This window comes from Coccinella septempunctata, chromosome 2 (assembly GCF_907165205.1).
Source record: "Coccinella septempunctata chromosome 2, icCocSept1.1, whole genome shotgun sequence".
In the NCBI taxonomy this organism is placed as follows: Eukaryota; Metazoa; Arthropoda; class Insecta; order Coleoptera; family Coccinellidae; genus Coccinella; species Coccinella septempunctata.
This window is the reverse complement of record NC_058190.1, coordinates 39,765,124-39,780,124: the sequence shown is the minus strand read 5'-3', so window position 1 is coordinate 39,780,124 and position 15,001 is coordinate 39,765,124. Positions and strand designations below refer to the sequence as shown.

Genomic DNA, 15,001 nt, shown 5'->3' with positions numbered 1-15,001 from the left:
TTTCGAGGATATATTGATATCTAGTTAGCCTTGACCAGTTCCATGCTAAAAAAAATATTGCGTTACCATAGCAACGAACAATAACTCATTAGAAGTGTCAGTGTGAAGTTTGAGGTCGAAAAAGTAAACCAGAGTTACGCAATAAATTAAAAGAAAGATGTCCACCGAAATTGTGAAAATCGAAAAATTGGAGTATCGAGCCATCATCAAGTACCTGTATTTAAAAGGGTTAATTGGTAAGCAGATTTACGAAGATATGCTTAATACCTACCCTTTGTGATCAATTTCCTTCGTATGCGACCGTGTAAAATTGGACTGCAAGCTTCAAAAGAGGTAAATTTTCCATTGAAGATGATGTCAGTTGAACATGAAGGTCAGTTTCTGGGTCATTCCCCGAAAATATCGATGCCGTTCATGACATGATTTTATCAGACCGTCGAATTGGGCTGAAACGGATATCTGAAGCACTGAATATTTCATACGAACGCGTTCATCATATAGTTCACTTCAATTTGGACATGAGAAAAATTGCTGCAAAATGGATCCCCAAATGTTTTAATGTTGACCAAAAGCGTGCAAGGGTAGAAGCATCGCATTCGATTTGTGCTCGATTTGAAAACGATGTAGACTTCTTAAACCGAATTGTTACTATGGATAAGACTTGGGTACATTTCTACGATCCAGAAAGAAAGCAACAATCGATGGAATAGCGACACTCTGGTTCTTCAAGACCTAAGACATTTCGTGTCCAAAAACCTGCTGGAAAAGTTCTTGCTTCAGTTTTTTGGGATTGCCATGGAGTAATCATGATTAATTTTTTGGATAAGGGTAGAACAATAACCGGAGATTACTATTCGACATTACTGAACACTCTACAGAAAAAAATTAAAGAGAAACGACGCGGAAATCTACCCGAAAGTCTTTTGTTTTTGCAGGACAGAGCTCCTACACGCAAATCTCATGTTGTCATGCAAAAAATTCGTGATTTAGAGTTTGAATTACTAGAACACCCCCCTTATTCACCAGATTTGGCTCCATCCGACTATCATCTCTTTCCTCAATTGAGAAAAAGTTTCAAAGGTCGTAAATTTTCTTCCAACGGGGAGATAATAAAAGCTGTGGAGGTCTGGTTTACAGAGCAAGAAGAAATTTTTTTTTTGAAAAGTCTCTAGAGACGTTACAGGTTCGCTGTAATGAATGTTTTCAATTAAGAGGAGAATGTTCTGAGTAATAAAATATTTTTACATTTTAATTTTGTTAGGTTCTATAGTAGGCCAATAATTTTTCCGAATTAAGTATTTTAAGAGTTTTAGTAAACCTCAAATCTTTCAAAAAACTTTTCATGTCGTATTCTAGTATCGCCATAAAAATTCACACATTACCACCAAGTCCGCTCCTCAAATTATATTTTCTTGTCACAAACGGAGACTGAATTCCACAGACTTCCCCTAGTCAACTTTCACCCCAGTGTTCGGGCGAATTTTTGGTCTTCCTTGTCCATCCGAGCCAGCCCGGATTGGATACTGGAAAATTGCTTTATTAAGTTTACCTGATGAGATTTGGGACCTTCAGTTATCCACTCTTAGGGGAAAAGGGTTGTTTTGAGACTGTAAGAACTGAAAGATATTAACCGGCTTCTTGTGTGTCGTACTTTTTTTGTAGAGGACATTCGAGCTTGAATGGAGTCCCGTGTTTTTTTCGAATTGATTGGAAGGGGTGCAAAAAGAAACTTTGAGCTGAAAGAAAAAATTCCATTCAACGAGCGTTAATCGAAATTCGCCATCAAGTATTGGAATTCTGAATGAATCTCATAGCTTTCACCTGACAAGGTCACACAGGGTGTTTCAGAGTGAGATACTGATCATTTAGGATATAAATCTTCAGGAAATTGGTATTATAATACGTATTATGTAAAATGACTCACTCCCTGAAATGATCCTTAGTGAATCCGAAAAAATATAACCAAATAACGTGTCTTGTACGAGGATATATTGAAAAATTCTTAGCCTACTATAGAACAAAACAAAATTTCAATGTCAAAATATTTTATTACTCAACACATTCTACTCTTAATTGGATACATTTATTACAGCGAAGCTGCAACGTCTCCAGACCTTTCAAAAAAATGTTTCTTCTTGCTTTGCAAACTAGACCTCCACAGCTTTTATTACCTCCTCGTTGGAAGAAAGTTTACGACCTTTTAAACTTTTTTTCAGTTGGGGAAAGAGATGATAGTCGGATGGAGCCAAATCTGGTGAATAAGGGGGATGTTCTAGTAATTTAAACCCTAAATCACGAATTTTTTGCATGGCAACATGAGATTTGTGTGCAGGGGGTTGTCCTGCAAAAACAAAACACCTTTGGATAGCTTTCAGCGTCTTTTCTCTTTAATTTTTTCCCGTAGAGTGGTCAGTGATGTCGAATAGTAATCTCTGGGTATTGTTCTACCTTTTTCTAAAAAATCAATCATGATTACTCCATGGCAATCCCAAACTGAAGCAAGAACTTTTCCAGCAGATTTTTGGACACGAAACTTCTTAGATCTTGGAGAACCAGACTGTCGCCATTCCATCGATTGTTGCTTTGTTTCTGGATCGTAGAAATGTACCCAAGTCTCATCCATAGCAAAGATTATAGAGTTAACTCTATAACTCTCTATATCTCTATAATCTTTGATCAATGGTAACAATTCAGTTTGAAGTCTAGATCGTTTTCAAATCGAGCACAGATCGAACGCGATGCTTCTACCAATTACCATTGGGCCTTTTTTAAGGGTTGTAGCACCCTCAATGAGCGGTGGCGGACATAAGTTCATTGAATAAAGACCCCAAAAATATTGCCTGACATTCTCGACTGATCTTATATGGGTACAGACTGGCAAATACATATTCGAATATACAGGGTATGTCAATGGTGCTCGATGGGTCAATAATTCCCATAAATTGTTGTCTAGGAGTATTATTCAAATTAAAATAAAATTATTTTTGGCCTTATAGGGTGGTCTGAAAGTGTTTAAACACGATAGGTACCACTATGCCGAATTTTTATATCATATTCTGAATTTGCGTTCAGATCACTCTATAGGTGGTCCGAAAGATTTCATGATCTCCAACATTTCGAAAGTGCATCAAACTAACGATGTCAGAAGAAGACATTTCCAGCAAATCCTATAATTATTTATTGTAATGAATATTCTTCTCTCCATTTCTAGATATGTTCAAGGGGTATCTGTGCTTCGTAGTGTCAATTTTCTGCATAGGTGTTGTAACTGCCATTATAGGGGATGTTGCATCACATTTTGGTGCTACCCTTGGCATCAAAGATTCAGTGACTGCCATAGTTTTTGTTGCCCTCGGGACAAGTATACCTGGTAAGTTCTTGAATTTATAATATTTCATACCATAGAGAAATATTATATACGCCGATAGATAAAAGAATACATCTGAAATATATTTCTTGAAATGAGTTCATCCGGGAATATATTTAATTTAAGTGGGATTTTAATCGATACTATGTGTTGTTATTTCATTAATTTTGTGGTTCAGAAGAAACACAAATGGGAAGTTATATTTTATTTTCGAGCCTGCTTCAAAAATTTCCCTGTGACCTGAATCAGAAGAAGATAGAGCGTCTAGATTGACGTAGTTATTAATTTTATCATCGATAAAATTTTCTATTTCAATGTGGTACACTCCAATTATAAAATTGATGAACTCTCTGAACTTTACGCCTGAAATTTCCTTCATATTCCCGTAAATACTCGACTGGAAAATATCGAAGAAGAATTCAGCTCCATCGAAGCCTGAACTTCTGATTAATTGGTTGCATCACTCTCGTACATAATTTATGTTAATAATTCAGTTCGAAGAGTTCATAATTGCCATTCTTGTCAAGATTAAATGGAATATTTAACCCCATCTAAAACGAAGGTCCATATTATCATTAGAGAATAAATAGGATACTGTAGGTATTTCTGAATGAGTTTTTCAATTATCTCAAATTATGTAGAATACCCATCAGGAAAAGATGATTTTCCACTGTCATCATGGAAAAAAGTTACCAGTTGAAAAAATTTGCAGGTTTAAAAATTTTATACGAAGAACGGTCATAAAAAATATTCATAAACTATTCCAAATTAAAAAATTTAAAAAGATTATTTTTAACCAGAGCTAGCTTCTAAACTTGTAGGCTATAAGGTTACAATTGAAATGAATAAAATTTTTAATAATGAATTATTATAATCTACAATATTTTAGATTTATATTTTAACAGTAGATTCTTGAGGTCAAAAGACACACTTTTTTCACCATTTTTTCTGAATCGGCCTGGTTTAAAAGATACAGGCTGTTGAAAAAAATATTTCTTTTGACCTCAAAAATCTACTGTTGAAATATTTGGTCGAGTCAAAGGCTCACCCTGTATAATGGGTTATCACAAGAAACAGTAGGTATCTGAAAACAAACTCTCAAAAATTATATCTTATTCCTTCCATAAACAACCAGATTCTTCGATATTCTACTATTGGGATGCCATTGCAATTTTTTTCAATACACTTATTTAAATCTGACGTACCATCACCGCGTATTCGAATTCAGATAAAAATGTAGAAGGCAGAACCCAATTCGAATCTCCGCATGAGTGTGTTCGAAACTGAATAAAAATTTCTCCTTTCTTCCCTTCAGATACATTGTAAGCATCCTGATAACCAATCTTTAACTGTCAATCGTACTGATTCTTGCTGTTCAGAAATAACAATTTCAAATCGGGGAAAAAACGAGAACTGACAATGACAGTGAGAAATGGCGTTGCAATCTGCAGCTTCCGAGAAAAGCAAATAAGAAACCGTAAATTCCGTCCATTTTACCAGATTAGTTTTGGCCGTGTTCCACAGACCGGCGAACATACTATGAAACGAAGAGAAAAATGGCATTGATATGTATTTTCAGATATGACTGAATCAAATATGAGGGTATAAGGGGGCTCATTCTTTCTTAACCTAAAACTAGACGGAGAACTACAACGTGCAACAGATATTCTCCTGAAATTCAATTTCATTGTGTTATTATTTGGGATGACGACAAAATCTTTGTATCAATTTCACTTCAATTTTAATGAAATTTTTTTATAGGATATTCGCAAAAACATGCCAAAGTTTGATTTGAATTGTTCAGAAAAATTTCCTTATTTCAAAAGCAAACCTACATTTTATTATTGAAATATAATTCTATTCCTTTATGATCCTATAAAGCATCTAGTGACTCAAACCTACCCAACCAAATCTGAAATCAAACTGCTCTAAAGCAGGAAGCATATTACATTTTATTACAATTTATTTCACAGGTCTGAATTGCTATTCTCGGGTTATGGCTATTTCTATTTTGTGCATTTTCTATCTATATAAATCTCTTGTATCTTTTGAAGTATAATGGGGAATTATCCCCAATTTGGGTTATCACAGCATATGGAAGTTCAAACTGAATAATTATGATTTTCTTCAATCAGTTTTTCAAACGTACCGCATGAACTATTCAAAATCATTCTTTAAATAGGAGGTTTTGAAATTTAAATCGCTTCGTTTCTAGTTTAAGATTTGGCAACAGCGCCTACTAGAAAATAAAAAGAACAATGTCTTGTTTATAATATAACAGCTGTTGATTTACAGTCATCATAAGGCGCGTACTCACTGGCCAGCCTCAACAGCAACCGGCCATAAAAATCCCAGAAAATTTTACGACCTTCCTCGTTTGTCGCAGACTTCATAGACAGCCATCATTGTCTGTCTCATCAAGATAGTGTATTTGTTGTCCTTTATTATCAACGCATATTTCAGTCGTTGTGGACAACTCGTGCAATAGAAACGAAACGCTTTAAATTCCAAATACCCATTTTTATTTTTCATTTTTAAGTACTTAAAATAATTTTTTTTGGGAAACGGTTGACATGGTTATTTCAAAAAGTGACGTTTCAAAGATATTTCATAAGAAATACATCATGTTCGTCAGAAGGAGTATTTCCTATCGTGGTATAGCTAGATGGGATATTTGAACTAGAATTTATTGCAAAATTATCACAGCTGACTCATCAATTCAGATCCCAATTTTGATCTTCCTGATGACTTCTCACCATCGATATCGAATATTCTGAGATCTTGTATTCCAAGTATTCATAGTGAAATAAATATTGTATTACATCATACCACCAAATGCTAAATGTTAACAACTGTATCTATGTAATACTTGTGATGATACACCATCATTCGTTTTGGTGTATTTTAAAAACTACGTTTTTCAAAGTTAAATATTTCATCACACCCTACCGTCTGATACTGAAGGGTCACAACACCCTCAGATATTACGTTGATATCGATGTTGAGACGTCATCAGGAAGATTAGAAGTTTGAGTTGATGAGACGAATGTAATAATAGGTTTGTTCGTACTTCGTAGAGTGGTTTGCAACGGTTGACGGTTGTGAACTGTACAGAGCAAGCGCAATTCCATTTTAGGGTAGCGAAAATCCATTTGCGCTTGCTCTGTACAGTTCACAACCGTTGTGAACCACTCTACGAACAAGCCTAATTATGTAATAAATTCTAGTTCAAATCCTATCAAAAAATAGTTGATTGAGAAAGTTTCAATAGTTGATACTTAACAGAGTAGGTTACATTGAAAACCATTTTCCGTGTCAATCATACTAAAAACATTTTTCAGATACTTTTGCCAGTAAAGTAGCAGCAATCCATGACAAACATGCAGACGCCAGTGTTGGAAACGTGACGGGCAGCAATGCTGTCAATGTTTTTCTTGGAATCGGTGTAGCATGGTCAATAGCCGCCATTTACCATTACTGCAAAGGTGGCGCCTTCATAGTACCTCCAGGAAAGTGAGTACATAGTTTGAAATAATTCTCTTGGGTGATCATCATTCACATTTACTCCTAAGGGGATGACAGTTTTCAGTTTGTAACCAGCTGATGGTAAGGAGCAGTATTCCTGATCCACCCTATATAAAATTCGTTTTATTCCTACAACCCCATTGTCAGCTTTCATGTTTTATCTCGTCCACAGCTGCTCCATAGTCTCGAGATTAATATCCGAATTCAACCAGCACAGTCGAACCAGTGACAGTTCCCACAAATTGAAATATTTCAAGTTTGCTCTGCTGTAACGGGAACACACAGCGGATTCAGCGAGCCCTTTTTGAGATCGCATTTAATTGAACGGAACAAATCCACCCAGGCAAGATCTAACAGGATAGGAAGAAAATGACCGTGAAATGTTGCCAGTCGCTTAATATTTTGCACCGCCGCGCCTCTACTGGATCGTTTCAGTTTCTGTCAGTTCTGAAATTCCGAGAAGATTAGGAGCATGTTAATGGATCCTGGAAGATATTCGACCATAGATTGATGATGATACGAGGATGTATTGATATCTGGTTAGCCTAGACCAGTTCCATGCATAAAAAAATATTGTGTTAATATTGTGTTACCATAGCAACGAACAATAACTCATTAGAAGTGCCAGTGTGAAGTTTGAGGTCAAAAAAGTAAACCAGAGTTACGCAATGAATTAAAAGAAAGAAGATATCCACCGAAATTGTGAAAATCGAAAAATTGAAGTATCGAGCAATCATCAAGTAAATGTATTTAAAAGGGTTAAGAGGTAAGCAGCTTTACGAAGACATGCTTAATAACCTTGGTGATCAATGTCCTTCGTATGCGACCGTGAAAAATTGGACTGCAAGCTTCAGAAGAGGTAAATTTTCCATTAAAGATGATGACCGATCGGGAAGGCCAGTTTCTATGTCAGTCCCTGAAAATATCGATGCAGTTCATGACATGATATCATCAGACCGTCGAATTGGGCTAAAACGGATATCTATCTGAAGCACTGAATATTTCATACGAACGCGTTCATCATATAGTTCACGTCAATTGGGACATGAGAAAAATTGCTGCAAAATGGATCCCCAAATGTTTGAATGTTGACCAAAAGTGTGCAAGGGTATAAGCATCGCGTTCGATTTGTGCTTGATTTGAAAACGATGTAGACTTCTTAAACCGAATTGTTACTATGGATGAGACTTGGGTACATTTCTACGGTCCAGAAACGAAGCATTAATCGATGGAATGGTGACACCCTGGTTCTCCAAGACCTAAGAAGTTTCGTGTCCAAAAATCTGCTGGAAAATATCTTGCCTCAGTTTTTTGGGATTGCCATGGAGTAATCATGATTGATTTTTTGGATAAGGGTAGAACAATAATCGGAGATTTCTATTCGACATTACTGACCGCACTCTACGGAATAAAATTAAAGAGAAAAGACGCAGAAAGCTATCCAAAGGTGTGGAGGCCTGGTTTGCAGAGCAAGAAGAAACATTTATTTAAAGGTGTAGAGGCGTTGCAGTTTCGCTGTAATAAATGTATCCAGTTAAGAGGAGAATATGTTGAGTAATAAAATATTTTGACATTGAAATTTTGTTTAGTTCTGTAGTGGGCCAAGAAGTTTTCAATATATCCTCGTACTTTCACGTTTCACCACTCTGCCACTAGCAAAAACGTTACCGTTTCACGATGAATTTGATTTCATGAACATTCCTTTAGTAAGCTGTGGTGAATAAATTCATCGTTAGTTTTGACACATCAAATTAAACTCGGTATTTCGGATAATGGATGTGTTCTCACAACTTGTTCTGATACCAATCCAAACTTTAACACCCTGTATCTCGGAAACCAAACATTTGCGACTTTTTGGGACTTTTTTTCTAAAATCACTTAACGAATCTCCCCTCTTTGTTTGTTCCCCCACCCGCCGCAAATTATCCACTTCAATTTTTGAACAGTGTATATTGAATGAAGAAAATAAAGTATAAAAAAGGTCTGTCTTCTATCCTCACGAATAATGATGGATCGATATGAAGGCAAGGTGCAGATTTAATAATCCCGTACCTACATCAAATCCTACTCTCGTATTTCTGAAATTGAAATGGAATTTTTTTCAGCCTGGCGTTCTCAGTAACCTTGTTCTGCACAGAGGCTCTCATCACCATCATGGTCCTCCTCCTGCGTCGGTCTAAATTGGTTGGGGGAGAACTTGGGGGCCCGACCGCCATCAAATACGCCACATCAGGCTTTCTTGTATTTTTATGGTTATTCTACTTGGTTATGTCCACGTTGGAAGTGTACGACGTTATTGAAGGGTTCTAAGAGGGAGAAAGGGGATGATATGGTGTTCGGGAAGGATTATGAAATAATGTTGCGTCTTTCTTATTGCGTTCATTAACAGAGGGATGCTCAAAAATACCAAGAAAGAACCTATCGACATAATATTCTTACATATAAGTTCGATCGTCTAACGAAATAGAACAGCGTTCTGAATTCACAATTCCAAAGGAAAAAAAATATCATCGGTGTGTTCAAAGTATGATTCATACCCATAACAATTCAATAGAATCGATTTTCTGGCTGAAATAAATTGTCAAAAAAAATTATTCGAAATATGTGGTACAGTGTGTTACGCGTAAGCGCGCTTCTTATTCATTGAAGAAAATTAAAAAGTGAACCATCAGAAATATAGTATTTTTCAAGGGCTAACCGAATGTGCTATAAAAAATAATCGAACGAATAAACCATTATTACGGAAAAACTATTTTTAGAAAAAAATTAAATTTGTAAAGTTTACTGTTTTTCAAAATTAAATGGTATAGAGACCATTTCTGACCATTTTTTTATATTTTAACTAATTTTTCGCACAATATACCCAGAAGAAATGATCTTATATTTTCTGAACGTTCACTTAATTCTGAATTCTAATATATAAATATAAGGATAATTTTCTTAATTCATTTCAATTCATTTCATTCAAGAAACCCCCCGAGGAAATAAAATCACTATTACGAAAATATATTAATGTTTTCTGTATGGTTCTATGAATATTTGAGGTCAAATATCAAATCTTATATATTTTTTTACTTTTTACATTAATTTTTTATTGAACCATGGACAACATATATTTTTCGCATTTCGATTTTAAATTTCCTCAAGGCAATTTTCAATGAAATTGCTTGAAATAAACAGCACCACAATATCTATATATTTGAATCGAATTGGGAATTGATGATGGAACATTCAGAAAATATTAGCTAATTGACAAAATTTTCCTAAATACATAGGTATATATGTATTGTGCAAAAAAAAAATTGTCGCTTTTGCAAAAAATGAAGGTTGAAATGAGAAAATCAATACAGACAGAAATTTTCTGTACCTACATGTTGAAAAGGCAGTCAAATCTGCAAAACAAATACTCTAATGGTTCTTCCGTAATAACTTTCTATGCCCACGTCCGATATAGTTTTTTGATAGCCTCTTGAAAAATACTATCATGATAATGGTTCACATCTTAATTTTGCTCAATCTTTACCTTAGTCACAACATCTAGTGGCTTACTTGAAACACAATATGCGACCCGTGAACTCAAAATTATGTTTACAGGATATTCTGATGATTGAGCACAAAGACATAATGAATCAGATTTTGTTCCACTTCTCGCTTCTCTGAAAATAACAGCAATTTTATTTATATTTTATATTGTTCATTTATATAAAGGTATCGATGATTTTCAATATTAAGCAATCAAAATAAAATCTCACTGATGCAACAAGTAAATCCTTCCTGGACTGCCAAAATATACTCAACGATATAGGTAATCATTTCACCAGATCGACTGATTTTCATTTTTAGTTCACCATCGAACTATTAATTTTACAAGTTATACTTAGATCATAGCATTAAAAAATGTATTATATTTTTTCATAGATTGTTATCACTAATCATGTTCATGTTGAATGTAACTTATGATTAAAGATTACTACTGTTAATGCTGATTTCAGAAAAATATCCAGGGTGTTCCTAAATTGGAGGTGCGAACGAAGTGGGGAGATTCCTTGAGTAATTTTAAGAAAAAAAATTCCCATAAATATCGCAAACGTTTCGTTTTCAAAACACAAGGTTTTTTGAAGTTTGAATTTTTTTTCAAGTTTTTTTCTCATTCAAATTCTAACTTCTAACACCTTGTATCTCGAAAACGAATCGTTTACGGTCGCTTGTTTATGATACTTTTTTTCTTAAAATTACTCAAGGAATCTCCTTCGTTTGAACCTTCAATTCAGGAACAACCTGTATATATCGATCGTTATCAGTTGATAAAAATAAATAACCTTGTAATTTCTTGGTTCCAAAAGTATGATTGCATTTAGATACTAGAATATTTCAAATTATGAATAGGTACCTACTTAATTACTAGGTTGACCGTGGACTTTTGTTTTTATTTTGTAACAAGTGATTTTTGTCAAATATAATATTTTTGTTTGGTTTAAACATAATATAATTACGTGAATACTATATAAATATTGAACCGAAATCAGCATTGACAAAATTTTGAATGATTGTTATACATTGTTAAATAAGAAGTTCTCACACCGTGATATTCTAGTTCAACAGAGTTTTGTGCCATCTCATCGTCGTTTTCCTTCATCTTGAATTTCCATTCTATACAACTCGATATTTTTGTAAATTTTCATCTTGAACCTTAGCTTTTACTACTCTTGTAACCCTTTTAGAATAACTTTTCTGTAATTCATCATCGTTACTTGTAAAAGAATTCTGAAATCCAGTGGTAACTCAATTCGATGAAAATTAAAATAGATGTTGAAGAACCTCTGTCGATTTCAGTCCAGTTTTCTTTCACAAAAAATGAGCGGAGGCCGCAATTTTTTCCGTAAAGAGTAGATCCACCTAGAAAACAAAATATCTCAATTACTTCTTCAAAAAATAATTTCCGAATTCCTGATTTCAATGATAGGTATAATGAAAACTATTGCATGATTATGAATAAGGTGCTGAAAAATATTTTCAATGTAGAAGACCTTTTCTGAGCCCTTGTTTAGATGATCAGATATATTAGAGACCATATTTCAAGGAAAGTGAGGAATTATCTCGATTCTGAATATCTACAGAGTGTTCCATCATAAACTGGACAAACATATATGGTCGGTAGGTGATACCGGAAGAATCATCTTTGTCTTATGACATATACCCCGTTTTCAACGCATATTCGAGATACAGGGTGTTAAACGTCGTATTCGAGCAATATTCTAATCTAATGAGTGTGGTCAGTTATGTATAAACCTCAAAGTAACGGTTTTTTGTCACATCGGAGTATTTTTGAGTGGTCAATCCAGAAAAGATGAAGAACTCCGAAAAAAAATTTCAAAATGGCGGAAAACCTTCAATGTTCGTTATTTTTTTTTCGGTTGCCAAATTGAATTTCATTTTCTGAATGGACACATTTTTAGAACATTTTCTGTGAAGAAATATTTTCATAAATCGTACTTTTTGTCCACAGCGAAAAAAAAAAATTCACCCGAAATAGTTGAAACTTTTACATCCTTTTATACCTAACAAGAATATGGAAACAGAATCGAAAAATATCAAACCGTTTCCTTACTGCATGCGTCCAAATATCTCGTAATAGAAACCTCTAACATTACCAAAAAATAAAAACTGGTTGGGCTTTGAGGCCCAAAATTTTTAAATTGAGCTGTGGACATGTGAAAACAAGTTGTGTTAAAAAATCACGAACATCGAAGGTTTTCCGCCATTTCTTCATATTTTCTGAATTGACCACTCAAAAATACTCCGATGTGACCAGAAACCGTTACTTTGAGGTTATTATTCATTAGAATATTGCTCTAATATGACGTTAAACACCCTGTATCTCGCATATGCGTCGAAGCAGGGTATATGTCATAAGGCAAAAGTGATTCTCCCCCACCATATATGTTTGTCCAGTTTATGATGAAACACCCTGTATATACTAGGTCCTAGAAGGTGGCCTCCAAGATCTCCTGATCTTACCTGCATGGACTATTCAATATGGGGTCATTTGAAAAATATATCAATACCAGAAATCAATGAATTGAGATCTGATAGATAGAGATGAGCTGATATTCGGAAGAACCCTCAAATGAACTTGTGACTTCTTTGCACCACTGGATTCTAGAATACCTACTCTATACATACTCTACTTATCCATGTTACATACCTACTATTATAATATTATATTATGAGCTGTATATTTATGAAGCTTCATGTCAAATGATGAAAAAAAGCACCTAGAGTTTGTAACACACAAAAAAAAAACGAAATATTGTTAATGAACGTCTTCCTTCAACCAAAATGCAATTCATCATAGAGCTAAATGTTTAACAATAAGTGAAAAATTCACCATTCCATAGACGTACTTTATCTGTGTATTACAATTGTATTTGAAATATTACAAAAATGTTAATTGGAAATCATGCGTATACAGTTCATCGAAAATAAGTTTGTAGTTTAGTGAACATATCTTTAGCACCATGTGCTGGCCAAAAATGAACCAACTAGAACAAGATTATTTGTTGCTAGATTTGTTGTAACATTAATCCATAATAATTATAATATTTGAAAATATTATGTAGTTATTCATTACCAGAATAAAATTTTACTGAGTTAAATTCTTGATTGAAAACGCTGTAATATTGCTCATAATTACACTAAGAGCACGAGTGTGCTATGGAATTCGAAATTCATATACTGAATGTCAAGTTTCAGTATACCATAGTCTATACTTATGAGACCGAAATTTAACGTTTGCCTTAGAAAAACTCAGAATATTCGAGAATAACTAGAAGGTACGAGAAACCCAATTTCGTTTTTTCCTTATTCTACATTATTTCTATTATAAGATCAATTTAATAAATTTCAGTGAGAAATCGGAGTTGCATAACAATTTTGGACTTGCCCCATTAATCCATTTTAATTCAATGTCGTGAACTGGTTTTGAATAGATAATCTGAAAAAGCAACCTTTCTAGTGATGAATCTCGACATTTTTGGGATTTTCGAAATCAACTTTTTGTGCTAGGGTAGGAGTCTAGGCAACGGTGATTATAGAACCGGAAATCCCAACTGAATCAAATGAATATAACAGAAGATATGGCAGATTGAAATATGCAATTTTTGAAAAATGCCATTATTTCCAAGAAGAAAATTCAAACGAAGGAAAATAGGCTTCCGAAATTATTCGCAATAGATTCAGCGTGCTCGAAAACCTGTATTTTCATACCAACATTTCAAATATCTGGCCCTGTTTAGGAGGAATTTTTTTTTCCCACTTTTCATTTCAAAGTTGACTTCGAAGAGCTCTCTGGAGTGCAATTCTCTACTGAATCATCAACTGTTTGGTTTTCCAGAATCTTAAAAACAAATTCTATGCATTCCATATCCTAAAACAGTATTAGAACATCCTAATTTTCCGACAGAGTAGAAAATAGGTCGTTTCACTCCTGAAACGTCTAACCCCTTGCTCATTTTTGACCCAAAAAATCTAGATTTTTGAATTCGAGTTTTCGTACTTAGGTGGAAACTTTGGCAATGCTGATAATAAAACCGGAAATCCTAATTGCATCAGACGTTCAGACGAATATAACGGTAGATATCGCAAATTGAAAATTGCAATTTTTGAAAAATGTCTTTTCCAAGATGAAAATCTGAATGAAAGGAGATAGGCTTTCAGTACAAATAAAACGACCCAAGTGAACGAGGGAAAATTAAAGCGTCCTTACTCCTCGAATTTTACACCCAAACTGACACCGCCACTCACAGAACGCGATTGAATGAAAAATGCATCATATGTAATTGGATGACGAATTTACGGTTGAGGATAATAACTATGATTTCTGGAGATTTCAGATATATTAAAAAATGCGGTATTTTCAAACAGAAGTGTTCTTTCAACTACTAAACCCGAAACTTAAACGAAATCTCACACTTTCCCAAAACTATCGGGAAATTCTAGAAATTTAATATATTTTATCAGTGCGCCCTCCTCCTTTATCCGGGCTTGGGACCGGCACTGGCAATTAATGCTACACGCGTAAACATTACCAGTGGCGGAGTTACGCGACCC

At 34.4% G+C, this 15,001-nt stretch overlaps 1 protein-coding gene across 2 annotated transcripts in view; it reads left to right on the top strand.

Annotated features, from left to right (window-relative positions):
• The window catches only part of LOC123306744 (sodium/calcium exchanger 3), a 144,845-nt gene extending 132,201 nt beyond the window's left edge, over window positions 1–12,644 (top strand). For both annotated transcript variants that reach the window (XM_044888865.1, XM_044888864.1), the window contains exons 6-8: window positions 3,212–3,370; window positions 6,709–6,880; window positions 8,998–12,644. In XM_044888865.1, the coding sequence (XP_044744800.1) occupies window positions 3,212–3,370; window positions 6,709–6,880; window positions 8,998–9,202 (536 nt within the window). In that variant the 3' untranslated portion in view covers window positions 9,203–12,644. The remainder of the gene's footprint in view (window positions 1–3,211; window positions 3,371–6,708; window positions 6,881–8,997) is intronic.
• The last annotated feature ends 2,357 nt before the right edge of the window (window positions 12,645–15,001 follow it).